At 52.2% G+C, this 23,447-nt stretch overlaps 10 protein-coding genes across 10 annotated transcripts; 4 read left to right on the top strand and 6 right to left on the bottom strand.

Annotated features, from left to right (window-relative positions):
• Positions 1-173: 173 nt before the first annotated feature.
• QC764_113960 (uncharacterized protein) lies at positions 174-3,326 on the top strand (the record flags this gene model as incomplete). Its single annotated transcript, XM_062942654.1, has 2 exons — positions 174-1,238; positions 1,296-3,326. 2 exons carry the CDS (start codon positions 174-176, stop codon positions 3,324-3,326), a joined length of 3,096 nt encoding a protein of 1,031 aa, XP_062805538.1.
• A 185-nt stretch (positions 3,327-3,511) lies between these two features.
• Positions 3,512-5,418, bottom strand: QC764_113970 (uncharacterized protein). Its single transcript, XM_062942655.1, has 2 exons — positions 4,498-5,418; positions 3,512-4,438 (listed from the first exon to the last, which is right to left on the bottom strand). The coding sequence occupies exons 1-2, from the start codon at positions 4,894-4,896 to the stop codon at positions 3,575-3,577; spliced, it is 1,263 nt and encodes a 420-aa protein (XP_062805537.1). The 5' UTR covers positions 4,897-5,418; the 3' UTR covers positions 3,512-3,574.
• Positions 5,419-5,546: 128 nt separating this feature from the next.
• Positions 5,547-6,046, top strand: LSM6 (U4/U6-U5 snRNP complex subunit lsm6; the record flags this gene model as incomplete). Its single annotated transcript, XM_062942656.1, has 3 exons — positions 5,547-5,785; positions 5,845-5,958; positions 6,024-6,046. The coding sequence occupies exons 1-3, from the start codon at positions 5,674-5,676 to the stop codon at positions 6,044-6,046; spliced, it is 249 nt and encodes an 82-aa protein (XP_062805536.1). The 5' UTR covers positions 5,547-5,673.
• Positions 6,047-6,081: 35 nt separating this feature from the next.
• On the top strand, positions 6,082-6,384 carry QC764_0015340 (uncharacterized protein; the record flags this gene model as incomplete). Its single annotated transcript, XM_062939968.1, has 2 exons — positions 6,082-6,171; positions 6,283-6,384. The coding sequence occupies 2 exons, from the start codon at positions 6,082-6,084 to the stop codon at positions 6,382-6,384; spliced, it is 192 nt and encodes a 63-aa protein (XP_062805535.1).
• On the bottom strand, positions 6,142-7,326 carry QC764_0015330 (uncharacterized protein; the record flags this gene model as incomplete). Its single annotated transcript, XM_062939967.1, has 4 exons — positions 6,803-7,326; positions 6,634-6,719; positions 6,515-6,572; positions 6,142-6,460 (listed from the first exon to the last, which is right to left on the bottom strand). Exons 1-4 carry the CDS (start codon positions 7,177-7,179, stop codon positions 6,142-6,144), a joined length of 840 nt encoding a protein of 279 aa, XP_062805534.1. The 5' UTR covers positions 7,180-7,326.
• Positions 7,327-7,832: 506 nt separating this feature from the next.
• On the bottom strand, positions 7,833-8,507 carry QC764_114000 (uncharacterized protein; the record flags this gene model as incomplete). Its single annotated transcript, XM_062942657.1, has 1 exon — positions 7,833-8,507. One exon carries the CDS (start codon positions 8,505-8,507, stop codon positions 7,833-7,835), a length of 675 nt encoding a protein of 224 aa, XP_062805533.1.
• A 1,199-nt stretch (positions 8,508-9,706) lies between these two features.
• QC764_114010 (uncharacterized protein) lies at positions 9,707-11,902 on the bottom strand (the record flags this gene model as incomplete). Its single annotated transcript, XM_062942658.1, has 4 exons — positions 9,707-10,366; positions 10,449-10,987; positions 11,055-11,117; positions 11,176-11,902. 4 exons carry the CDS (start codon positions 11,900-11,902, stop codon positions 9,707-9,709), a joined length of 1,989 nt encoding a protein of 662 aa, XP_062805532.1.
• A 3,001-nt stretch (positions 11,903-14,903) lies between these two features.
• On the bottom strand, positions 14,904-16,104 carry PRE7 (Proteasome subunit beta type-6; the record flags this gene model as incomplete). The annotated part of the gene is given in 3 exon segments (XM_062942659.1): positions 14,904-15,591; positions 15,657-16,004; positions 16,021-16,104. 2 exon segments carry the CDS (start codon positions 15,761-15,763, stop codon positions 14,904-14,906), a joined length of 795 nt encoding a protein of 264 aa, XP_062805531.1. The 5' UTR covers positions 15,764-16,004; positions 16,021-16,104.
• A 39-nt stretch (positions 16,105-16,143) lies between these two features.
• STT4 (Phosphatidylinositol 4-kinase stt4) lies at positions 16,144-22,542 on the top strand. Its single transcript, XM_062942660.1, has 3 exons — positions 16,144-16,588; positions 16,675-20,814; positions 20,876-22,542. Exons 1-3 carry the CDS (start codon positions 16,391-16,393, stop codon positions 22,358-22,360), a joined length of 5,823 nt encoding a protein of 1,940 aa, XP_062805530.1. The 5' UTR covers positions 16,144-16,390; the 3' UTR covers positions 22,361-22,542.
• A 10-nt stretch (positions 22,543-22,552) lies between these two features.
• On the bottom strand, positions 22,553-23,337 carry QC764_0015280 (uncharacterized protein; the record flags this gene model as incomplete). The annotated part of the gene is made up of 2 exons (XM_062939965.1): positions 22,553-23,103; positions 23,210-23,337. The coding sequence occupies 2 exons, from the start codon at positions 23,335-23,337 to the stop codon at positions 22,989-22,991; spliced, it is 243 nt and encodes an 80-aa protein (XP_062805529.1). The 3' UTR covers positions 22,553-22,988.
• Positions 23,338-23,447: the final 110 nt, after the last annotated feature.

The following is a 23,447-nucleotide window of genomic DNA, read 5'->3' as shown; positions in this document are numbered from 1 at the left end:
CTTCATCAGTAACGACTTCCACGGAGCCTTCGAGAGCAGCATCCAGGCGCCGGCCATGGCAATCACGGGAGTCCACGTACATGAGCTCGAGACAGAACACTCCTTCGTATTATGGGGGCATAACTGTGGATGAAAGCGTTAGCCACGACCATGACACTCTGAATGAAGTCATCATGGCCGTCAACATGGATCGGGAGGGCAAAGTGGGCTGTGCTTACTATAGCGCCGTGGATGAAACGCTGTTTCTTGAGGACGACATAGCCATGGGAGGCATAGAGACTGTTGAAACCTTTCTCCTTCACCTGGAGCCAACCTCGGTTCTCATTTCCAATCGTGCAGCGGATTCACTAGTTCAATTTCTCGAACCAAACGCACAAAAGTTCGATGATGATCAGACATCACGTACAGACAAAGGCCCGTATATTCTACGCCACCTTGTTTCAGCACAGTTCAACTACGACACAGCGAGAGAGCTATTAGCCAATGTCGGCATTTTCTCGGACGAGTCGCAAGAGCCCGACCCCCTTCAGGTGCAGTCTGGAGAGGAAGAGCCTATTCAATGCATTGGGTCTTCTAGCCATATCAACCTTGTGCGCTTGGCAAGAATCATCAATTTGGAAAGCCAGCTTTCTGTAGGGTGTGCTGGGGCAGTTCTCACCGACCTCGAACGCCGAAGGGCAGTGGAGGAAGAGTCCTGCTCCGGTGAAGAAGGGAAGGTTCCGTTCCGGGTGAAACGTATCAAGATGAACCTTTCCACAGATACCATGCTGCTCGGCGCCGATGCCCTGATATCGCTTAACATTATACGTCCGCATCTTCAAGCCATTCCTGGACTCCGCGGGTCTAGCGACGAACCACGAGCCAAAGAAAACCTCTCTGTAGCGGACCTTCTGGCCTCGCTGGCATCAACGACGCAGGGAAAGCAGAAAGTGCGCCAGATGCTGCTGCGGCCAAGTCTCAACCTCGACGTGATACATCAACGCCAGTCGACGATTCATATGATGTTGGATCCAGAGAATGTTTCAATTGTGAAGAGTATGCGCAAACTGCTCAAGAGGTTGAAGAGTCCCAAGACACTGCTGCTCCACGTAAAGAAAGGCGTGGATCGTGTAAGGGGCCATCTGTCGCTCCGAATGGGCGACTGGAAAGCTGTGGTTCGCTTTGCTACAGTTGCTGCCAACGTTCACCAGGCCGTGACCTCACTTGTCCGCACCTCGGGGCTTGAGATCATCTCCAAGGCAAGCCATTAGCACTTCAATGTTGAAAACTAACTTCAAGCTGACTGATTTCTACAGATCTGCGACACGATTGATCCTCGTCCGTTTCTTCTTCTTGCCGACAAAATCATGAGAACATTTGACTTCGAGGCTTCCAAGGACAGCCAACGTACCATAATTTTGTCGGGTGCAAGCCCTGGACTGGATCAGCTTAGGCAAGAGTTGGCGGAGGTCTGTGACATGCTTCCTGATATCAGGGATAACATTGCGAGGGAGGCTCCCAGGTGGGCAAACAAACATATTCTACACTGCACCGTCATGGAACAGTCGGGCTTTCTTATCGGTGTTGCCATCAAGCCAGATACCGGCGTGGGGGTCTACTATGGGCATGACCTCCTCGATGATGAATGGGAACTGGTCTTTGTGACCGAAGGAGTCGCCTATTACAAGAACAAGCTGATGCACGATCTCGACTCACAATATGGCGACTTACCATCCTACATCACCGAAGAAGAAATGCTTCTGGTCATGGAGCTATCTGGCCATGTTCGAGAGCAGGAAAAGGCAATCCTCGCCGCCTCGGAAATATACGGTGAACTTGACAGTCTGTCAGCATTGGCCTCCGCGGCGGAAAAGTACAACTGGGTGGCACCTACGATGACCACTTCCAACATCATCGACATTATCGACGGACGCCACCCCCTCCAAGAGTTGGTAGTTCCGTCATTTATACCCAACAATTGTAGTTTGCGAGGTGGGTTTGGGAAAACCAAGCTACATGGAAGCCTGGACGAAGACGAGTGCATGGAAGGGGCTGATGAGACCGCTTCTATATGCTCCACCAAGAACACACACGACTTGAACATGAATGACAGTTTTTGGTACAATGACAGCCTCGTTGATGATGACGGGTATAACCGCATGTCCCTCGACCCGGACCAGGAAGATATGGGCGGTGAAGAGAAGGAAAACACCATGGACGAATTGGAAAACTATCAGAGGACCGAAGCAAGCTTCATGTCGGCTTCCCGATCCATATCCTCCCCAGAGATTTCTTTCAGCTGGCCAACTACACAAGCCCCATCACGCCCCTCGACTTTGTCCCAACGCGCTTCTAGTACCGGGTTGTATGGCTCCGAGGTATCCGACGAGGAAGACTTTACGGTGTACGAAGGCAAGCCGTGTATGTTAGTACTCACCGGCCCCAATGATTCAGGCAAGAGCGTCTACATGAAACAGGTTGCGCTCATTGTACAGCTGGCCCATGTGGGGAGTTTTGTCCCTGCAGGGAGAGCCACAATAGGTCTGACGGACCGCATACTGACGAGAATTCTGACGCGCGAGACAGTTCTCGACGACCAAAGTGCTTTTATGATCGATATAAAGCAGGCAGCTTTTGCGTTGAATTTTGCCACAAAGAGGAGCTTACTTGTAGTGGACGAGTTTGGAAAGGGCACCACGGCATCAAACGGCGCGGCTCTTCTCGCTTCTTATCTGTCCCATTTTATCGAGCTTGGGAAATCGCAGCAACCAAAGGTTCTTGCAGCAACGCACTTTCATGAGGTGTTCGAAAATGGCCTACTCGATGGCTACCAAGAAGACGACCTTGCTTTGGCGCACATGGATGTTCGTCTCAACCTGGGTGCAGATGCGATCGAGGACCAGGTCACATACTTGCATCGTCTCTTGCCGGGGCGGGGCCCATCAAGTTTGGGAATAAAGTGTGCCGAGATGCGAGGCATACCGGCCCGCATTCTGAATCGAGCGGATGAGATTGTCGAGATGTTGGAGGCTGGGGTCAGCTTGACGCAGGTGCCAGCAAGGCTCTCGGGTGAAGAGTTGCAAAGGCAGATCGAGGCAACTTTTTTGACAAGGTGGCTTCTCGCGCTGCCTAGAGGTGTGTTGGAGAGAGCTAAGAACGGGGACCCGTCTATTGATGTGAGGGCCATGTTGGAGCAGGCGATGCGAGATGCTAGGCAGGCGGCTCTTGATGGTCTTGCAGAGTATGTCGGTGAGGGTGGGGGCCTCAGTGGTGATTGTGAGATGGAAGGCGAGGAAGAGGATATTGAGATGGAAGATGCCGGGGGGTCGTCGGATTTTGACTGGTAATATTGTCTAATTTAGCTGTGTGGATTTGCTGGGAACATTTGCTGGAATTCATGATGTGGAACGTATGCAAAGCAGTTACTAAATTGTATCTACTGGACAGACTGACATGATCTGAGGGGGTTGCAAAAAAGCGGCGGGTAATATGAGTGTGGAATTACAATGCTCTTTGAGCGAAGCTATGATTTGCTAAGTATAGTGACAATGCGGTATCTCGTTCCTCATGTCATCATTCCTCCCCTTTGAAACGCCTATTCTGCGGCGCTTGCCATCTTCTCCCTTTTTTTTTGCATCACTGCCCTTGACCTCTCCAGCTGCACTTCCAACGCCACCTTGCCTACCTCGTCAATCTTTTCCTCCACAAAATGCCGGATAACCTCCTCGTCATAAAGCCCATCCTCATTTTTGAAGTCTGGGCGGGAAACGAAATCGAGCCCAGTTGAATCGCCATCCTCCATAATGATCTTCTTCAACCCAGACAGCAAGCAACCCCTATAATTCACATCCGTAACGTCGGCAGGTATGACCTCCTTGATCAACTTCCTCGTCGCCTCCACATTCTTCTGCAACCGCCAGTCCTTCAGTCGTGCGTTCCACTCCACCTCCACGTCAAACGCGGCAAAAGCGTCCTCCTGCACCGAGGCGCGCATCTTCTTGACCGAGACATCCGACCTGACGTGCAGGCCCTGCTCCCGAAGACTGGGGATATACTCCTCTATCCACCTCCTGTACACAGCCCGCTGCCTCATCCTCTGCCGGTCATTGCTCTTGAGCTTTTTGACGCCTTCCTCGCCTCCTACAAGGCCAGCGCCATCGCCGTCATTTTCTTCCGAGGCGGGGCGGACAAAAAAGTAGCGGCAGGTGGTTACGTACTCGTAGAGGGTCTCCACCGTTGGGAAAGGCTTGCCGGACTTGAACGGCTCGAGACTGATGCCGAGGAAGGTGAGGATTGCGGTTGGGGATTTGGTGAGGAGGATTTTGGCCTTTTTGCGGTCGAATTTTTCGATTTCTGGGATGCGGATCCAGAGGGAGGATTCGTCTACTGTCAGGCCGAAAGGGCGGATGGTGGAGCCGAGGAGGTTCCAGAGGTCGCCGTGGCCGTATTTGAAGAGGTACTGTTGAGGGGATGTTAGTTTGGGTTGTGCTCTGGGGGAAAGAAGGGGGGAGGGCTCACCCAGTCTAGCTCCTCTTCGTTCTTGCAGATACGGACGTCAACTTGGATGTGTTTTTGTCCGTTGGAGCCGGGCCAAGGGACGACTAGGTTTGTAGTGTTGTGGACGGCTTTGTGGAATTCTGCGCCTAGTGCTTCTCGGATCTTGGTGTGTAGTGTGGGCAGGGGCGAGGGAGTCGTGTCTTCATCGGAATCCTGAAGTGTGAGACGCCGCTCGTTTGCGACGAGGATGTCGATGTCGCCGTGGTCGGCTTTGGCAGGGCCCTCGACGGGGGTGGCCACGTGGAGGAAAATCTTTTCGAGAGCGGTATGACAGGATGCCTTTATCTGCTCGTAGATATCTGTGGGCATGTGAGGAGTGTATGGAGGATTCTCCAGGTCTGAGAAGGCTGAGCCGCCCATGATGGATGGAAGAGCTCCGGCTAATAGATAGAAGGTATATATTAAAGACCAGTAGAGTTAAATGAGAGTTTTGATAGAATTAAACGAGCAGGCTGGAAGTACTGTCAGGCTCTGGTGCTTGGCCGATATGAGTGACCGATTTGAATAGCTTGACTGGGGGGACGATGAGGCCTACTGCAGAGCAAAGAAGGTGATGGTTGAAAAGAAAGTCGGGAATCAAGTTCCTGATACTTATGCCAGTCAAAATAGGAACCGCTCTCTATTCACTTATGGAATCTTGGTTAGTGGTGGGTGTCAGACCGGGCAGGTTGTTGATAGGTAGTGAATAAGGCTGGTCCAGATGAGATGGTGAGTGAGTCACGGAGAAAATGAGATGAAAAAGACAAGAAGGAGGATTCTCAGAATTGCAACTGATACAAATGTATCAGATTCACTGGGAGTTGGATAGAAATGTACGTATATACATGTCTCTTCGGTGAACTGCAGAGTTGGATCATATTGAGGCAGACATCTCATCCATCCATGTTGGTTGGTGAAACTGGAGTTGCACCTGCCTTCAAGGGGCCGCCGGAGCTTCCACGTGGCCCGTGTGTCTGTGTTGAAAGAGAAGAAAGTGGGCCCAGATTGCAACCACCACTGAACCACTCACCCCTTGCAACAACACATCACACTCAACTCATTCATTCACTCAACCCACTCATGCAGAATAGAGCCACGCTCAATTAACGACATCAATTCTGTGAAGCCCAATACTATCAACCGGTCACTCAGTTAATCATGGAGAACGGCGCTATAACTCAGGGAGAGGGTAAGGACCCATCAGGCTGGCTCAGCGAAATCATTGGACATCCTGTCACGGTCAAGCTCAACTCAGGTGTTGTTTACAAGGGTGAGTCCCGCCCAACTTTTGAGAGAGGACAATCCCACTGACAGATAAAATGAAAATAGGGGAGCTGCAGTCTGTGGATGGATACATGAACATTGCCCTGGAAAAGACCGAGGAGTATGTTAATGGCGCCAAGCGAAGAAGCTACGGCGACGCCTTTGTCAGAGGCAACAACGGTATGTTGTGACCACCTCACCGAATACACACATGAGTTTTGACTATGATTCTAACATGTTTCCAGTCATGTATATCGCTGCCAATTAAGATGTTTAAATCTGTTATTCACTGCATCCGGCGGCATGGGAGTAGGGTCTGATATCCTGCTGAGGAGTTTTGGGGCTGGTGGTTTGGAAGAAATCTCAAGAGTCGAGCTTCTTGGTCCACACAAAGTAGGTAACGCCATGAAGAGCAATCTCTCCCTTCTCGTTCCTCTCAACATCTGGTGACTGAAGCGCCTCCTTGAACACCCTGACAGCCGCCTCTCTGTCTGACCCTTCCAGTATCGCCACCTGGCTGAGAGTGTTGATACGAGACCAAAGCGCACCCTCCGACAGCCACACCATCCATTTCACGGTTTCCTCACTAAGTGGAAGCGCGAATAGCTGTTGGTCCTCCAAGGCACCTCTCCATTGGCCATCGCGGAAACGAGGCTGGCCGTCGGATGATATGGAATAAATCCTGTTAATATTGATCAGCTCTACTATTTCTCCTTCCTGTCTGGAAAAGTCATACCATGAGTTCAGTTTCTCCTCCCACGTAGTCGTTGCCTTCCACTCACGGGGTTTGTTGTCTTTGTTACCGTGACTGTCAGCTCACTGAACCGAGCCATCGAGCAAACATCATCAACTCACAGTCTTCAATATTCCAAATCGCACCTAACCCTCGCCCTTTTTTTAAGACTCGATGAGCTTCCTTCAACGTCTCCTCATTTGCGAACCTATTGTCCCCTCGTCGCGTTGATCAGTGTTCCCGAACAATATCTCTCTCTCACTTCCAAGACGCGACAAAAGAGAGGCTCACCAATGAAAGCTCTGCGCAGCAATATACCCATCCGCCCACTCCTCATCCTCCACCGCCAACCTTCCCGCATGACCATCCCTCACATCGACACCCTTTAGCCCCTTCCCAGTGAGCTGACCCCTCATGTCCCCGTGGGGCTCAACGGCTATCACGTTGAATCCCTCCTCTCGGTTGGCAAGCAGCTCGGTGAACTTCCCCGTGCCAGCGGCAATCTCGAGGATCTTGGTATTTTGCTTGCCCAGCAGTCCCAGCGCGGAAAGTAACGAAGTAACGGCTTCTTGAGGGTATGAGGGCCGGTGGGTGTCGTAAGCAGAAGCGTTCTGGAAGCCTTGGCTCGCAGCTTTGGGGAGCCGGAACGAGATAGCAGTGGTGGACATGGTATCTTGGGAGATCTTTTTGCAAAAATGTTGTATTTGTATTGTCTCGTGGGAAAAAGGTGATCAATCTGATTGTACGTACGTTGTTTACTTACAGTTAGAGATACAGAGGTTACACTATCAGCTGATACGCTTCCAAGAACATCATATCCGTCTTAGCTCCGATGTCGTCAGCGAATGCGCAATTGATGGCATTGCCCTCCATTCATAAGAAGCTGTCGCTTCGTGTACACGATAGCCAATCATGAATCGGAACCGGAGAAGGTTCTTTGCACCTCAACCGCTGCACAATTCTTCTCGGTAACAATTCATGGAGAGACATGCATGTCAGATCGCAATCCAAGTCACATCAATCGAGGGAAAAGATTATAACGAAAACTTATTTTCATTCACTACCAAAGCCGTGAGACTACCATGTACTGTCAGGCACCAAATCTCATGCATGATCAATCATCCTCCTCCACAATCCCATTAACTAACCCGATACTGTGCCGAGTAAAATCCTCCGTATCTTGCGCGTGCCTAACTCGATACCTTCCAAAAGACGCCTAGTAATGCTCATAAGTACCAATTCCATAACACCATGCATTTCCATCATTCCGAGCAACTCATATCTTCCATGCCTCTCACTTGGCAAGTCCTCAGAACTGAATCTAGCAGATCGGAACCTTGTGGACCTGAGGCTTCTTCGCCTTGGGCACCACAACAGTCAAGATGCCATTGTCGAGGCCAGCCTTGACACCGTCGAGCTCGACCCGGCTGGGGAAGCTGAAAGTGCGGCTAAACTCGCCGATCGAGCGCTCCTGGAGCCAGAACTTGGTCTCGGGCTGCTTGTTCTTGTGGTGGGTGGCAGCCTCCTTGTTCTCGCCGGTCTTGGCCACGGTGGTGGTGCTGGTGGCCTTCTCGTCCTCGGGCTTCTCATCCTCGACGGTGACCTTGTGAGAAGGGTGCTGGTCCTCGCCGCTCTCGGTGATGGCCTTGCTGGCTTGGCCGTTGTTCTCGAGGAGACCCGCGGGAGGGGTTCCGGCGGTGCGGGTTCTCTCCACCTTGCCCTTGATCACAATGGTCTGGGGGTCGGTGAACTCGATGCTCAGGTCCTCGCGGGCAATGCCAGGGAGCTCGCCGTGGAGCTCGTAGGCATCAGCCGACTCGCTGATGTCGAACTTGGGGGTGAAGGTGCGAATGGCGCGGCGAGAGTTGCGGGATCCGTTCTGGTGGTGGTCGTTGCCGTTACCTTGGACTTCGCGCGAGTAGTTGTCAAAGTCGTCAAGGAGGCGGAAGAGGGGAGTGAAGCTGGGGTCGGCACCGTAGAAGCTGCGGGAGAACATTTTTAAAGAGTGGTTGAAGGTTGTTGTTATTGAGTTGTGAGAATTGGAAAGTTGTTATGAAGAGCGAGGAAGATTGAAGTGCGTTTGAGAGCTGAGAGCTTGTTGTGGTCGCTTTGTTTTGCTTTGTTGATCTGGGGAGAAAAGAGTTGGAGAGATTGAAAGAGATTCAAAGGCTTAATATACTTGAAAGGAGCTTTGGTCAAGCCTGATGGCGTTTTCCACAAGCGTCAAGCCCACAGCAAAAAGAAAAGAGTATGATGCTACCTGTAGCTTCTAGAAAGGACCTGATGCTCCGGGCAGAAGCATGACACGCTGCAGAAAGAGGTGTTTGCATCATAATTTGCTACACACACTGCATTTGCAGGTCGACTTGCCAGAAACAAAAGGAAGGAGGGCTGACTTGCGAAGGCTCCAGAAGGTTCCAAATTCCACCACAACTCATCCAAAAACAAAATGAGAATCAACTTTAGACTTTCATACTGCCTAGCAAATGGACAAATCAGAACTGGAAATTACCTAGATTTTGCATGCTTTTTGCTCTTTCAAGAAGTCATACTTTGGCGTAGATACCCGGTGGCTGTTTCTGATATCGATGTGGCCAGGCTGGCGGTGATTCACATCATCGGAGTCATCAGTTGTTGAGCGAGAGGCGTTTACGCCATCTGCTCGCGGTCTACCTAGCCAGTTGAGCGCACTCAGGCGACCGTGTTTTAGTTACGCCTTCCTTCAGCAACACCAAATGTTACCACAACCATCTGATATCGATGTTGAAGGTCAAGTTATCTTGATGGCGGCTAGACAGGGAATCCATGTTTCGGCACCAGTTCCTGCCAAGACGGGAAGGGTGGGGCCACTCTTGACACCACAACCGAACCAGTTAGAAGCTTCGACAGCTTTCGGTGCACACTGCACTAAGTGGTCCGTGTGTAACTAGCTAGCTGAGAAGGCACTGAGGCAGAAGACATGGGAAGCTTTACCCAAGCTTGATGCAGAGCTCATTGATGGCAGACTATGTACTGGAAGGTAAGACAAGCAATCAACAGAACAAGGCTGATTGTACACTATAGAGATGCCATTCAAAATACACGACGAGGGAAGCATGTCACTGTCTCTAGTAGTAGGTACCATCGTACAAGTCTTTGCCATCCAGTAGCATCCTTCCAAGAGACTCGACACACAAAGCACCCATATCCAATTAATCACCTCATCAACACACTCGGCATGGAGTAGCCCCCGGCTGCCAGCGGGATTCCGGCCGTTGACACAGGGACATGCACAGGCACTGGCCCTGGTCCCATTCCTGGAATGATAGGCATGGCCGGACTCTGTATCCTGTTGAACAACCCAATCAGCCTCCTTCCAACTGAGGGCTCCAGCTCTGTTCCGTCTCTAGCAATCTTCACCTCCCTGTTGGAGTTCCAGGGATTTCTAAGTCCCCTAGTCTTATAAAACGGAAGCCTCGCCGTTGACAGCCACTCCAGATGGAACGGCTTGCCCCATGCTTTAGACTCAGCACCAACCCCATTCTCTTGACCAACACCTTGGACACTTCCATTGTCCCCACCGACCGACCCACCGGATTCCTCATCTTGCCCGCCATCAGGCGTCTGGTCTCCGCGGTCTGCCTCCCAAAAAATGGTGCCGCGGGCAGAGTCATCGATAATCCGGCCCTTGGGCGCGAATTCGGTGGCTTCGGTGGCTATGGCCTTGGGAAGGTCAACATCAGCCGAGGACTGTGCCTTGGGTGCAAATTCTATCGCTGCTGCGGGGTCGTCGTTGATGGGAGATGTCATGCGGGCGTAGCCAAAGTATTCGCCAGATTTGTTTGCAGAGAACACGAGATAGACGTTGTCCGAGTCCTGTTTGGAAACACAGTTAGCCAGGTGTGTCCTGTACGTTGAAATAACGAAATCAGGTTGGAAACATGGCCAGAACACTTACTTTAAAGGCATTATTGAGGGCCTCTTCGTTATGCGACTGAGTCGCCCATATATTCGTTCTGACACTCAGCTCCAAGTCCTCCACCGTCAGACTCTTGAGAACAAAGAACCTGTCCTTCTGAGAAGAACCACTTTCCAACTTGGGGCTTGTTACACTCGAATCGGCAGCGGCCGCCGGCGTCGAAAAAGCGGGAGTTTTTGTTTCATCCGAATCGGCTCCAATAGTAGCAGCTTGTTCCTGAGCCGCTGTTACCGTCGGCGTGGACGAGATAGCCGGTCCTGTCGGTGCCGTGATACCGGCAGGTCCCTCTACCGTGCTTTTTCGCAACCGGCTGACCAGTCTGACAGTCATGAATTTTGAGTCGTGGAGTTTTCGTTGCGCCGCGATGCATGACTGCTCGTCCTTGAAGTTCGCGAACGCGCAGTTACTTTTCGAGATGAGGAACAGTGACTCCAGTCCATCAGCTTCCTTGCAAACGTGATGAACCAAACTCATGAGCTCTGTCTGAGGAGGTAGGTTGCCGATCCATATAGCGTGGCCTGTTCAGGAGACTTTGTCAGTTCTTGTTGAGTCCATCAGCACTCGGGAAGACTCGAGAACACTCACCACTCTGGCGCGGCTTTCGGGGAGGACCGCGAACAACATTATTTTGACGGCTTTCTGTCGAGGCTATTATTGTTTGGCATTAGAGATGAGACTTGCGTGCGGGACTAGTGAAGCAACTCACGCGTTCCATGATGGGCCGGGGAATGGATGGGAACCCCTTGATTGTTGAGATGCGGGTGTTGCGCACCAGCATCGAGGTGGTGCAGATTCGATTGCGCATACTGTCCAAGCATGAGCTGTGTTGCTACATGCGGCGACTGCCCAGAAAAGTGTGCGGTCGGCGGGTAATAGTAGTGTGCGCCTGGGTGATGTTGTTGGTTCACAACATGGCTACCATAGTAGTTCACATCTCCCCGAGGTGGCATGTTAGCACCCGCTGGCTGCTGGGGGGGTAGGGGAGTCGGGTAGTACTGCGCCGCCATATGCGGTTGTGGTATGTAATACTGAGGAGAAAGGGCGGCGGGTCCCATAGCGTTCGGTGCCCCATATTGAGAGACAGGGATTTGAGGCGCCGTTCCGGAGGATGATATTCCAGGCGCGTTATATCTCTGTGGGCTTTGTCCGTAAGAGCCCGGTCGGTATGCTTGCTGGGGCAGGGCGTTGGCCATGCTGCTCATATCGAAGCCCCCGGTTCTTTGTTGATGCGTCATTTCGAGTTGAGTTGCAAAGGCATGTTGCGATCCGGCGTCTGGCTGCTGTTGAGGGCGTGTTGAGGGGTACACGGACGGATGCTCAGCAGCGATGTGACCCGGCCCGAGACTTGAGGATGAGACCGAAAGCGTTCCCGGAGGGGCGTCTTGTCCGAGGAACTCTGTTGGAGCGCCGTGCTGGAGTGGTGTATCTCCCATTGGGATGCCAAAGGCTATCAAACCCAGCTTCAAGAGTCTATTTGGGATACCGCCACCCAGAGACCTGCTCAGCTCTCCTGCTTTTTCTGTGTTGTAGGGTGCAGATTATGGCAAGAAAGCAGTCTCTCAACAACACTCACACGACCCAAATGATGTCTCTAGTGGGAAGTGTGCGAGGGGTGGTGTAGGGGGCTTCTCGAACCTGACAGAATCCCAATCTTTTGGGAGGGAGATCGCCGTGGTTAAGCGTCAAATGCAAGGGCGAGAGAGGTTCGGGTACAGGGGTTTGTGATACTTTTGGGTAGGCTCTTGGGTGATGCACAGCTTCAGCTTGATTTCCTTTAAAACCCAGCTTTGACAGCTTGATGGCAAGGTCAGAAAGCCAGAAGGAGAAAAATCGAACGCCGAGGCAAGTCCACCGGGCAGACGATATCAAGATAGGGTTGATACCAAGCTAGGTAGGCACAGCCAGTAAACTCTTCGCCACGATACGATAGCACTCGGTAGGGCTGCTCCAATGGGTTGGACACACAAATCTGGCGGGGAAAATGCCCGGTATGTTTCGTCCGGGTCTAACGATGCGGCGGGTCGTTCATCTGCAAAGAGCAGGAGGAGACAGGGAAGTAGCGCGTGGAGGCGAGACAGAACGAGATCCTCCCAACTGGAGAGACACCGCGAACAAAACAGCGATCCGGTCCAGTGGTGTGGGCAGCAAGGCTCAGAAGTCAGGACCAGTTAGTGGATGATGTCGGATGAACCTTTTAAACTAACTTCACACGGCAGTAGCCCGAAGCTGTTATGACAGACAGACACGCCAGAGTTCCGTGAACAGGTGATATCTGCGCAGTTGTTTCGTCGTGCGATCGAATAACGGGGGGGATTATGTTCAGTGGCGTAATGCGTAATGCTGGGAGAGCACGGCGGCGAAATGTGTCTATGGTTCTCAATCTCTTCCAACAACACCTGTCAAAGCTAACTTGCTCAAGGTGTCCTATGGTGCCCATTTTCTTGGCCAGAGACGTGGGTGAGCCCGTGGAACCAAAAGCTCCTCCTGGAACCCCATTCAGGCAACGGTGTGGCCCTCTCGCGAACCCAGATGGGCGAGGGGGCCGCAGATCTGCTATTCAAGGCTTGTGGGTGGCCAAACCCACGCGCGGTAGGGTTCGGCACTCACGCAAGACTCGGGCTGGGGATAATTATCTGCATCTAGAACCGTGCCCGATCAACAGATTGGGTCTGGGAGGCGGTGCCCAGGCTCAACAAGTTCACAGGTCACATCGGGATTGGTTCGCCGGGTTGGCGGGGAGTGCTAGACCCGGTCCTGAGCCGCCGTCCAGGCGAAGATGTGCAGTCGTTGTTGCTCGAGCGCCATCAAACTCGAGAGGCGCTTGATGGGAAGAAACATCGGGAATAAGATCGCTAACAGCGATGGCGAGGGAGGAGTCAGGATTGGACTGTGGAGAGAGCGGCAGTCATTATTGACAAAGCCGGGAAATACCACCCTGTTTGGGGTGTCACGGGTGTGTGGCTGAAGAAGAGGCGAACCAGGGGTAATTTTCGATACAGGCGCTTGATGGGAATCAAGGGAATTTCCATTGACTGTAGGAGCCACACTCAGTCCCGAGATATGGGGGAGAGGGGCAAAGCTGCTCTAGTGTACCCTCACCCAGTTTGCCACCGCTTACCTTGAACAATAGTTATAATTTCAAACTGGAATGTACTTACCTAGTGTAGGTGCGGTGTTTAGCCTCCTTGCCTTCCTGAACTCTTGGTATGCACGTATGCCCATTTGAGGAAAGAGATGACAAGAGACAAAACACTTGTTTCGTCATACCCGTGAAGCAAATCGGGGATTATAAAGGTTTAGCGTACATAGCACATGTGTCCTTGTTGATCAACAAACAAGGCGGTCTCCACGGAGTGTACACCCCTACCTTGTAAGTCGTACCACAGGGCCGGTAGCAGAAAAGCGTCTGTTGACATGTGCGTAGTGACGAACCGCTGTTCGCTAGGATCTTCCTGTGTCGGTAGGCACGTAGTGTACTCGATGGCCGAGGAAGACGGTAAGATATATTCTGGTTTGGAATGTTTAATCACAACAATACCTAGACCGAAGATGGCCTGAGACGAGAAGTCCATAGTGCTATTTCCAGAACGGTGAAGATATTGCGAACAATTAGTTTTGTACTGAGTGAAGACATTTGAGGTTCAAATAGAGGTATGCATGTTTTTGTTAATTAGATCGTCCCCTTTTCTTGGTTTTTGATAGCGCTCAGTTACGTCATAGGCAGATGGGGTTGAGCATCTGATCTGTGCCACTGATAAAACTGTTAAGGCGCAACTCCAGTGGCCACCACGAGTAATCCACTGACGCAAACTCATCTAGATAAAACCAGCTTTTGAATACCCTGTGGCCGTCATGGTTCCCCACCCGCAGTCTTCGGTGTGTCCCAATCAAGTTGAGCTTACACAGTAGCGGAGTTTCTTGGGGCAGATGTTGTTTCAGCTGTGAACTCAAAAGTAGTTATCAGACCATCAGATTGCATGACAGCATTTGAGGTGCTGGAGTATCAACGTGCACTATATTTGACTATGCAGGGCAGTTGTTTGATGTTTTGTTCTGGTTACCCCATTCCGCTAGCCAACGGGCACTTGTGCAGCACAATTTATCATCATTTTCATGCGTCAGATTGTGGCACGCAATTGGCAGCCTAGCTGTGGCTTGCTGAAATCAAAACCGAGTGCGACATGGCCTGCCAAGCAATTTGTCCGGATCTCTTGCTCCGGACACTGTTAACGCATTCGGGACAATCGAAACGGTCGACATTTCAACAATACAACAAGCAGTCCGCAGCCTGCAGAGATGGAAACAAGAGGGGCCTTTAAAGAAGCATCATTGGTTTCGTGATTTTTGCATAGTCGTGACTCCAAAGTGTCAATGAGGCCAAGGCCCTTCTTTTTGCCTGCCCTTGGGTCACCGCCATAACAGCTATGGACCGCTCTAATCTCTCTTGAGGGGCAAAATAACCTCCTCAATCCCTTCCTTTGTAATAATCATCATCTGCAGTCCGTCGCCGACTTCAATATGACGCTCGACAGCCCCGTCAAAGGCATCCTTCACCAGAGTCTCGACCTCCTGACGAGTCAACGGGCGTCGCTCGCGTTCTTGGAGAGCATGACCTTCACCGCTGCCCGGAATGAACTGGTTCTTGAAGTTGACTTGGTTGTCGAGGAATGGCATGATCAAACTGGCCGCGGCACCGCCTGCCCGGCATTGTTCCCGCTCGTAGCTGCCGACTGGATCGTATGAGTAGACGGCTCCCTTGCCCTCCTCGTCGAGGCCGCCAAGGATAGCATAGGCGTAGTATGGGAAGAATCGCTTCTGGTAAAGAATTGTCGACAGCCGCTGTGCACACGCCTTGACGCTCATGGGTTTCCCATGGCGGTAGCGGTACATTTTGCAAATGGCATCGAGCCGTTCCTTGAGAGCTTCCCCGTCCGCCGCAAACCCTACGACCGAGAGAACCAGTGTTGCATCACTCTGGTCGGAAGTTGTGCCGCCGATCTTGAACACCTTGGGGTGGAACCGAGAGTTGATACTGTAACCCGAGGTCAAACGGGTATCGCCAGCCATGATGGTGAAGTCGGCGCCGGCGATGGCAAGGGTCGAGCCACCATTGTCGGTGTATCTGTGTTACAAGAAATGTTAGTCATGTTTCTGGCCGCGGAGAACCAACAGCTAATCAGAGCGTACGGGTCAAAGCGATGCTGTCGAGCTCCCTCGGGAGCGTTGAATTTGGGTGCCTCGCTGAACGAGTAGTTGGGCCCGTTCAAGAGCGGGTTCTGGCTGAACATGGCCATCGTGGACGTGGTGGGGGAGTCAAGTTTTGGGGTGTTGCGGAATGGGGAAGACTGTAGATTGCAAAGCCGAGGGGTAGTGAGAAATTTCAAGCAGGTAGGTAAGGTAGTTAGTGAGTGCTGATGCAAGCGACGTTGAAGCTGGCTACTAAAGCTGTGGTGATGCGGTCGGTCGTTGTTGTACAGATAGCTTGAGGTGGGACCTCTTTGGCGCGTCAGCCCTGCAGCCTGCTTCCCCAAAGCTCTGGTGCCGCTTGAGGCTGGAGGCTGGCCGCTGGCAGTTGCACCTCAGACCCGACAGGGGGAGCTCCTGATGACTCAGCACCGTTTTTCCCGGGGATGTCCCAGTTAATTGAAGATTGGCATTTGGGGGTTAGAACTCCACTAAAAGAAAGTGGGTAGTTATTAAGGTGCCCATCCACCAATCTCACCACCGCGCCGCCCCGTAATCTTTTCGTTTCAACATTTGACGTTAGGCTGTGATATTTGGACAGCCTCCCGGTTTGCGCAGGCAAAGCGCATCTTGTTCCCCGGGAAGCCTCCGGGCGCCTGAGAGTCTCTGGAATCAACAACCACCTCACCGTCCCGTTCTCTACGAATGACATACGGCAAGAAACAGCCTACAACATCATGGCCCGTGACGTTCGGCGGAAGGCCTTCGAGCGCATCGCTGCCCTGGCAGCCTCGGACCCAGCGAGCACTTCATTCGACAAGTCAGACTTGGATAGACTATGCAGAGTTGCCCCCAACCATAAACGATCTTTTTCTAGCGTCAATGGCCACAGTGCAGGAGGGCCCCCTTGGCCAGAAGCTGCCCGTATTCCCATGGTAGACTCCACCAACAGATACACCTCCAGTCCAGTCCCTGTGTCGTTTGTATGCTCTGGCTGACCTGACCCTCGCGCTCGACATAGACTATTCGCGAATATGAAATTCTTATTGCCCTTTGCAAGTCGGCGCCGGCTTTGCGCAGTGCCCAGAGCGCCCAGAAACTGGCCCGTCACCTTGTCCCGTATCTGCTCGACTCCCATGTTCAGGCCTTCGCCCATTCCCCCTTTTTCCGCAAGATCGAGCCGTCTCCTACCGAGTCACTGAGCTATCACGTTACCGCGGCTTTACTGTCCCTCGGAAATCGTCATGCCGATGTGCAGCAGACGGTGGCCGACAGCATCTCTGCGTTTCTCAATGCTTGTGCCCATGCCACTGAGAGTATTTCTCCAACTGACGACGACGACCCAGCCGCTTTGGAGGATGCCACAAGAACAGCGACTATTACCGTTGCCCTGCTGGGATTCCTGGACGCTGCTTGCGCTCAAACAAATTTCTGGAAGACCGGCAGCCGCCTCGGCCTTGTTTCTCGGTTGCGAGACCTCCTGTCGCAACCCTTTCTGGTCGCCATAGAAACCGCCTTCTCCATTATACGGAACTTTCACTCACCAGATCGTCATGTCAAAGAGTGGAGGCGATGGACGCACCATTACGAGGATGCCGGCCGTCCATTGGGGGCCATGCTGCTGCAAAAGAGCTTCATGAAGCTCCTAGTGGCGGCAACCTCTCTTTTGGTCGCTGAAGAGGATGCTTTGCGGGAGACGCACATTCTGGACATCATCATGTCTGGCCGTGGCTTGCGCAGACCCCTTACGGCAAGGAGTTCCGAGGGAGACTTTCGTTCTGTGGAGCTGTATGCAACCGTTGCCATTGACCAAATGAACTACCTGGAATCCAGCGCAGATTTTGACAGCCTTCTGCCCGCGAAACAGAAACTTGCGTTTGCTGTCAAGGCTTATGCTCTGGTCAGCTACTTGAATGCGTGCACCCTCAACGAGGATGCCGCAGATGGCGAGGTCCTCATGGCGTGGCTAGAAGAAGCACTTGGCGACCCGTCCGGTATGGCAAATCATGAATTGGCGCCTGTGGTCCTCAAGTCCATGGCTTTATTGTGCAAGGTCTCTCCTTCATACGCCATCAATGTCAGCCGCCTGCTTCCTCGATTTATCGTCCAGAGCGGCGCCAAAAGTCATATTGTGGTGGTGGCATCAAAGTGCCTCGCCTTCGTCCTGCAAATGCTTTCCAAGGACGCCGTTATTACAACACTGTACACACTCGGCAACGTCTTGAGTCCCGGCAACGAGCGGGGACTTCCTGGCGGTCCCAATGGAGATGGCCAGGACTCTTCTCAAATCTACGCTGGCAGACAGTCGACCGGCAGCTCCATATCCTTCCAGTTCTCTGGCGAAGAGGAGTCGGCCATTGTTCAGGGTAACGTGGTTCAGGCAATCTGCGAGATTGCAAGCGCGTGTAAGGACGAGAAGATTACCGGTCTCGCTCAGTCAATGCTTGCACAAAAGATCGTTAAGCTAAGCACTCCAGTCGATGCGCGGATCATTACCGGCGCTGCCAGTCTGGCTCTCAGCGGGGGACAATCTGAGTTTCGCTATCTTTTGAAGAAATACGCCAGCGTGGCGCATGATGCCGTCGTCGAGCACAGAGAGGCACTTTTACACTCTGTCATGAAAGCTCGTAATCATATTTCAGCCAACATACGAGCAGACTCCCCGCTCTACGACACCTACCTAGAGCACTTGCTCGACGGCATCATCTCACAGGGAGACGCACATACGCACCAGAACCACACAAAGGACTCTGAGTTGGAGTTGGCTGCGCGTGAAATTGCCCAGCTGCTGCCTCCTCTGGCGACCTTTATGTCAGCCAATGACTTTTCCTTGAACGACGCCGCCGATGATGATAGACGTTCCATGCTTCGTGACGCATGGTTCAATATCGTCGTCCATGGCTTTACCGCGTCGACAGCCCGCGGAAAAGAAAGCATGAAGTATCTGAGGATCATGGCGATACATTCCCCGCCTTTGGTGTTGGAGAACCGCGAGGAGGAGAACGAAAGCGATATTGACCTAAATCCCATTCTCCGCAGAGGGGAAAGTTCGGATCGGGAGTCTCTGATGAAGAAGTACCTTGCCGAATTAGTCCCCTCGCGGAGCAGCGAGATCAAAGGATTGAGCTACCGCAAGACCGTTTTTCTTCACGCGGCTTTCTTGGTTGAGAGTTTGCGGGCAGATGCTGGAGATTGTACCAAAGCACTCTCGTACTTCCTCGAGCCCAGCATGAGGCGAGGTGATGTGAGCAGGACCATGGATGGTATCATGAAAGCTGTCGTTGACCGCTACCTCGTCAAAACTATCAACGCCACGAACCCCGCCTTCACTGCGCAATATGCAGCCACGCAGCTCGCCAAGATCTTTTCCAGTTGCTGTCACCGAATTGAACGGGTTCAGCAGGCTGCTTTTAGCTGCGCTGACCGCATGATTGATGCGATACCCTCAGCCTTGTGCCAACGATCCTCGCTGTTTGCGCTGCTCGAGCTCCTGACCCTGATGTGGTCCAGTTGCCTGGAAGCCGAAATCGATCGGTACGAGCCTCGAACCACCTTCAAGTCGAACAAGGGGGACGTCGTTGTGGAGCTTTCGGACGACTACCAGTCCAGACAGCTTACTCTCCAGAACTTGTATCAAAAGGCCAAACGGTGGTTGTCAAGTGCCATCAGTATTGCGCCAGCCGATGTCAAAGGGTTGCTCCAGACCTACCTCTCCGAATTTGATGACGATAGCGCTTTCGGTCACATCTCACTTGGCAGATCATTTGCTGTTGAAGTTGGCTCGACCATTCCATCCACGGATCAGAGACTTGGCTCGCTTGACAGGCTTGGGGACTGCCTCATCAATACCGCCTCTGATTTTATGGCACAATACACTACGCGCCAGGAGTACCGATACTCTGAGGCACTTCCTGACCAGAGCATGGAATGGATGAGCCTCATGAGACCAGATCGCAGGGCCTCATACCTCCCATCTCCTGGCGACGAAAGCGCAGATGCGAACACGGCTCTTGCCCACATTGAGAAGCGTGCGCTGAACCGCAAAATTACATCAGTGACAGACGTCCGCGATATCCTTCGCCGCGCGGCCGCCCTCCTCTGCCGGAGCAATCGTGACGAATGCTCCATTGCACATTATCTTGTCAGCATACCCTTTTCCATGTTCACCAAGCAGTCCATCAAACTCGGAATCTCTCTTTGGCTGGGGGTCATGAACGAAAACCCCCGGATGGAGCCACGTATCCTGGCTGAGATTGTTCAGCAATGGGAGTTCACCATCCAGAAGAAGCTGGGCCTTTTCAGTCCAACAATAGCTAGCCCAGATCCGTTCTTCCAGAGGCAGGAGTTCGCCCCGAGTGACAGCGCCGCGATGACGAAGCGCAAACAGACGGTTCACAACCTTCTAGCACCTCACTCAAGGCTACTGCAGTTCCTCAGCAGTCATTACAATGCCACCCGTCTGGGTAACCCTGACACGAACCACATGTTCCTCCGCCTCCTTGATGTGACACTTGAGGCTGTCAAGCACTCAACACCACACCCAATGGCAAGAGAAATTCGGTTCCAGGTTGTCCTTCTTGGCCTTCGGGTACTCAAGACCAGCTCGACCATGGGCGCAATTGCACAATATCGTCTGAAGGATCAGATTCTGTCAGCGGGCTTGGGTTGGTTCGAAGCTCCACCGCGCTGGTCGTTTGGAAGCAACATTCTCCAGCTCAAGACCGAAATCTATCTGATCTCGGATGTCCAGACTGCCCTGGCTGCCACCACGAATATTGGTGCACAATCCGCTGGGAGCATCAAGTCCCTTGCGGCCAAAGAAAAGCTCCTTGGACTGCTTTTGGACAGCGAGCTTTCTCGACTGGGCGTCTGGGTTCGCCCAACTGACTCGTCACGACCTCCATCAACCTTCCATCACCAACACCATCATACCGGCAAAGAAAGTCCATTTGAGGCTAGCATTCACCCCTTGATCCGAACAGCCTGGGCGGAGAGCCCATCTCTAGCCGTACATTTGGCAAGCAGGTTCCCGTATCCACGTATCCTTAAAGAGGTCCGCTGGCTTTTGCTGAACTTTCCCGCCAAGGCTATTAAAGAACCCGAGGCACTGCCTATTCTTATCGATGGTTCCCTTCCAGAGGACGTCACTTTCCAACTCAAGGTAAGCATTCCCTCGCCCACTGTTCAGTATGAACGCCCATGCTAACTATTACCCTCTTTAGTACATGTTGTTCTGGGCTCCTGTTAACCCAATCACTGCCGTGACGCTGTTTTTGCCAGCATACAAGAACCACCCTTATCTTATTCAGTATGCTATGCGAGCATTGGAAAGCCACTCAGTGGATGTGACATTCTTTTATGTCCCTCAGATCGTACAGACTCTGCGCTACGATGCCTTGGGCTATGTCGAACGCTACATCCTCGAAACCGCACAGTTTTCACAGCTCTTCGCCCATCAGATCATTTGGAACATGAAGGCCAATGCTTACAAAGACGACGACTCGCAGATCCCCGACGCCATCAAGCCGACGCTGGACAAAGTCATGGGCCACATGGTGGACAGCTTTTCGGACGAGGATCGTGAGTTTTACGAGCGCGAGTTTTCTTTCTTTGACGAGGTAACCAGCATCTCGGGGAAGCTCAAGCCGTTGATCAAGAGATCAAAGCCAGAGAAGAAGCAAAAGATCGAGGAGGAACTGCGGAAGATCAAGGTCGAAGTTGGGGTCTACCTTCCCAGCAATCCTGATGGCTCAGTCATTGGTATTGACCGTAAATCCGGTAAACCGCTACAGAGTCACGCCAAAGCACCCTTCATGGCGACCTTCCGTATCAAAAAGAAGAAGCCCGAGCTTGATGAGGCCGAGGAGCTGCTCGCGGAACCGGTACAAGAGAACCAAAGTGCCGATCACGACAACACAATTGAGGTTTGGCAGTCAGCCATCTTCAAGGTTGGCGATGATTGTCGGCAGGACGTTCTCGCCCTGCAGATGATCGCTGCTTTCCGAGGCATTTTCCACAGTGTTGGCCTGGACGTCTACGTGTTTCCCTACCGCGTCACGGCGACAGCGCCAGGCTGCGGTGTCATTGACGTTCTTCCCAACTCCATCTCACGCGACATGCTGGGCCGTGAAGCCGTCAATGGTCTCTACGATTACTTCATCTCCAAGTATGGCAACGAGGATTCGCTTCGGTTCCAGCAGGCACGCAACAACTTTGTGAAGAGTATGGCTGCCTACTCGGTCATCTCGTTTCTGTTGCAGTTCAAGGACCGCCACAATGGCAATATCATGATTGACGACGCCGGCCACATCCTCCACATCGATTTCGGCTTCTGCTTTGACATCGCGCCGGGCGGTATCAAGTTTGAGCGCGCACCCTTCAAACTGACGTCCGAGATGCTTGCCGTGATGGGCGGTGGTGCAGATACACAAGCCTTCAAGTGGTTCGAAGAACTGTGTGTCAAGGCATTTTTGGCGTCTCGGCAGTACACGGAGAAGCTCTCGCAGATTGTGCTACTCATGATGGACAGCGGGCTACCTTGCTTCAAACCGGAGAGCGTCAAGCACTTCAAAGAGCGTTTTGTGCTGGACAAGACCGAACGTGAGGCCGCCGAGTTTATGAAGGGCCTGATTAAGAAGAGCTACGGCAGCTACTCGACCGGCATATATGACCAGTTCCAGCTGTTGACGAACGGCATCCCGTACTGATTTTGTGTTTGTGGCATCATATAGCTGCGTTTTTTATTGTTTATTGGGGGTTCTGGATGTGTTGTTGGAATAGAATAGCTTCGGAGATGGTCTAATAGCCTTGTTGCATTTTACGTATGGATACCATTGATAGAGATAATAAAGTGTGGCATTCTGATTCGTTTAAACACGAGGACTTTATCCAATACCAACCTTGGCAGTATCTATGATTCGTCTTCCGCTTTACACCACTGAACCCTGTTTGTTTGTCTAGCGCGGCACAGCCAAGGCCAATATCGCCAGTCGAGTAATTTATCTCTCAACGATCACACAGTCAAAAAGATAAATTCGAAAAAGGCCCTGGTTAGTGAAAAATAGCTCGATTCAACCCTAGAAATCCGTGGTCTTAGCATCTCGGTACGATCTGGAAATCCTCCACCAGAAGTACACGCTAGACAAACAAAAAAAGTCGGTGGTGTATGTACTGGGTATCTCTGAATAAATCCGAGTGGGTTTGGGTCAAGAGCAATCTGCATGGCCCACCCACATTCATGTGCTTTTACATTCATGTGTTTAGATTGTCCATGCACTCACCCACCAAGCTGCTAAACGCTCTTGGTTATACGTAACCCCCAAGTCTCGTCATAGCTTAGGAAGACCCTTGTTGCTGCATGTGTGTGGGAAGATTATACGTTGCGTAGTCGACATGGACAAACGCTCTGTCAACAATGGGGACCGACTCCAGAACGTATTGCAAGCTCTCGCTGGTGGATGAAAATTGGTTTAGCGGGTGAGAGAAAAACAAACCTGATGTGCGTATACTTGATTGCAGCTCGCGCAGGAGGGGAGAGAGGGTGCTTTGAATCTTACCTCAGGTCGTGGCTGTCTTTCAATGGAGTGCTGGCGTCGAGGACGATGTCGACCTCGACGTTGAGCTTATCACCGGCATGGTAGGCTTGTAGGCCCTGGATTTGCTTGATGGTTTTTGCGAAGCGCATGGTGAGGTAGAGGACTATAACAAGTCAGGTGGGTCAGCGAGGTATGAATTCAGACAAAACAGGGGGTGGTCGTCGGGGTCTCACGAATATTTCTCTGGTCCGCGGTAGCA

Source organism: Podospora pseudoanserina, chromosome 1, assembly GCF_035222485.1.
Source record: "Podospora pseudoanserina strain CBS 124.78 chromosome 1, whole genome shotgun sequence".
In the NCBI taxonomy this organism is placed as follows: domain Eukaryota; kingdom Fungi; phylum Ascomycota; class Sordariomycetes; order Sordariales; family Podosporaceae; genus Podospora; species Podospora pseudoanserina.
The sequence above is the reverse complement of the archived record's forward strand: the minus strand, read 5'-3'. Positions and strand labels throughout refer to the sequence as shown.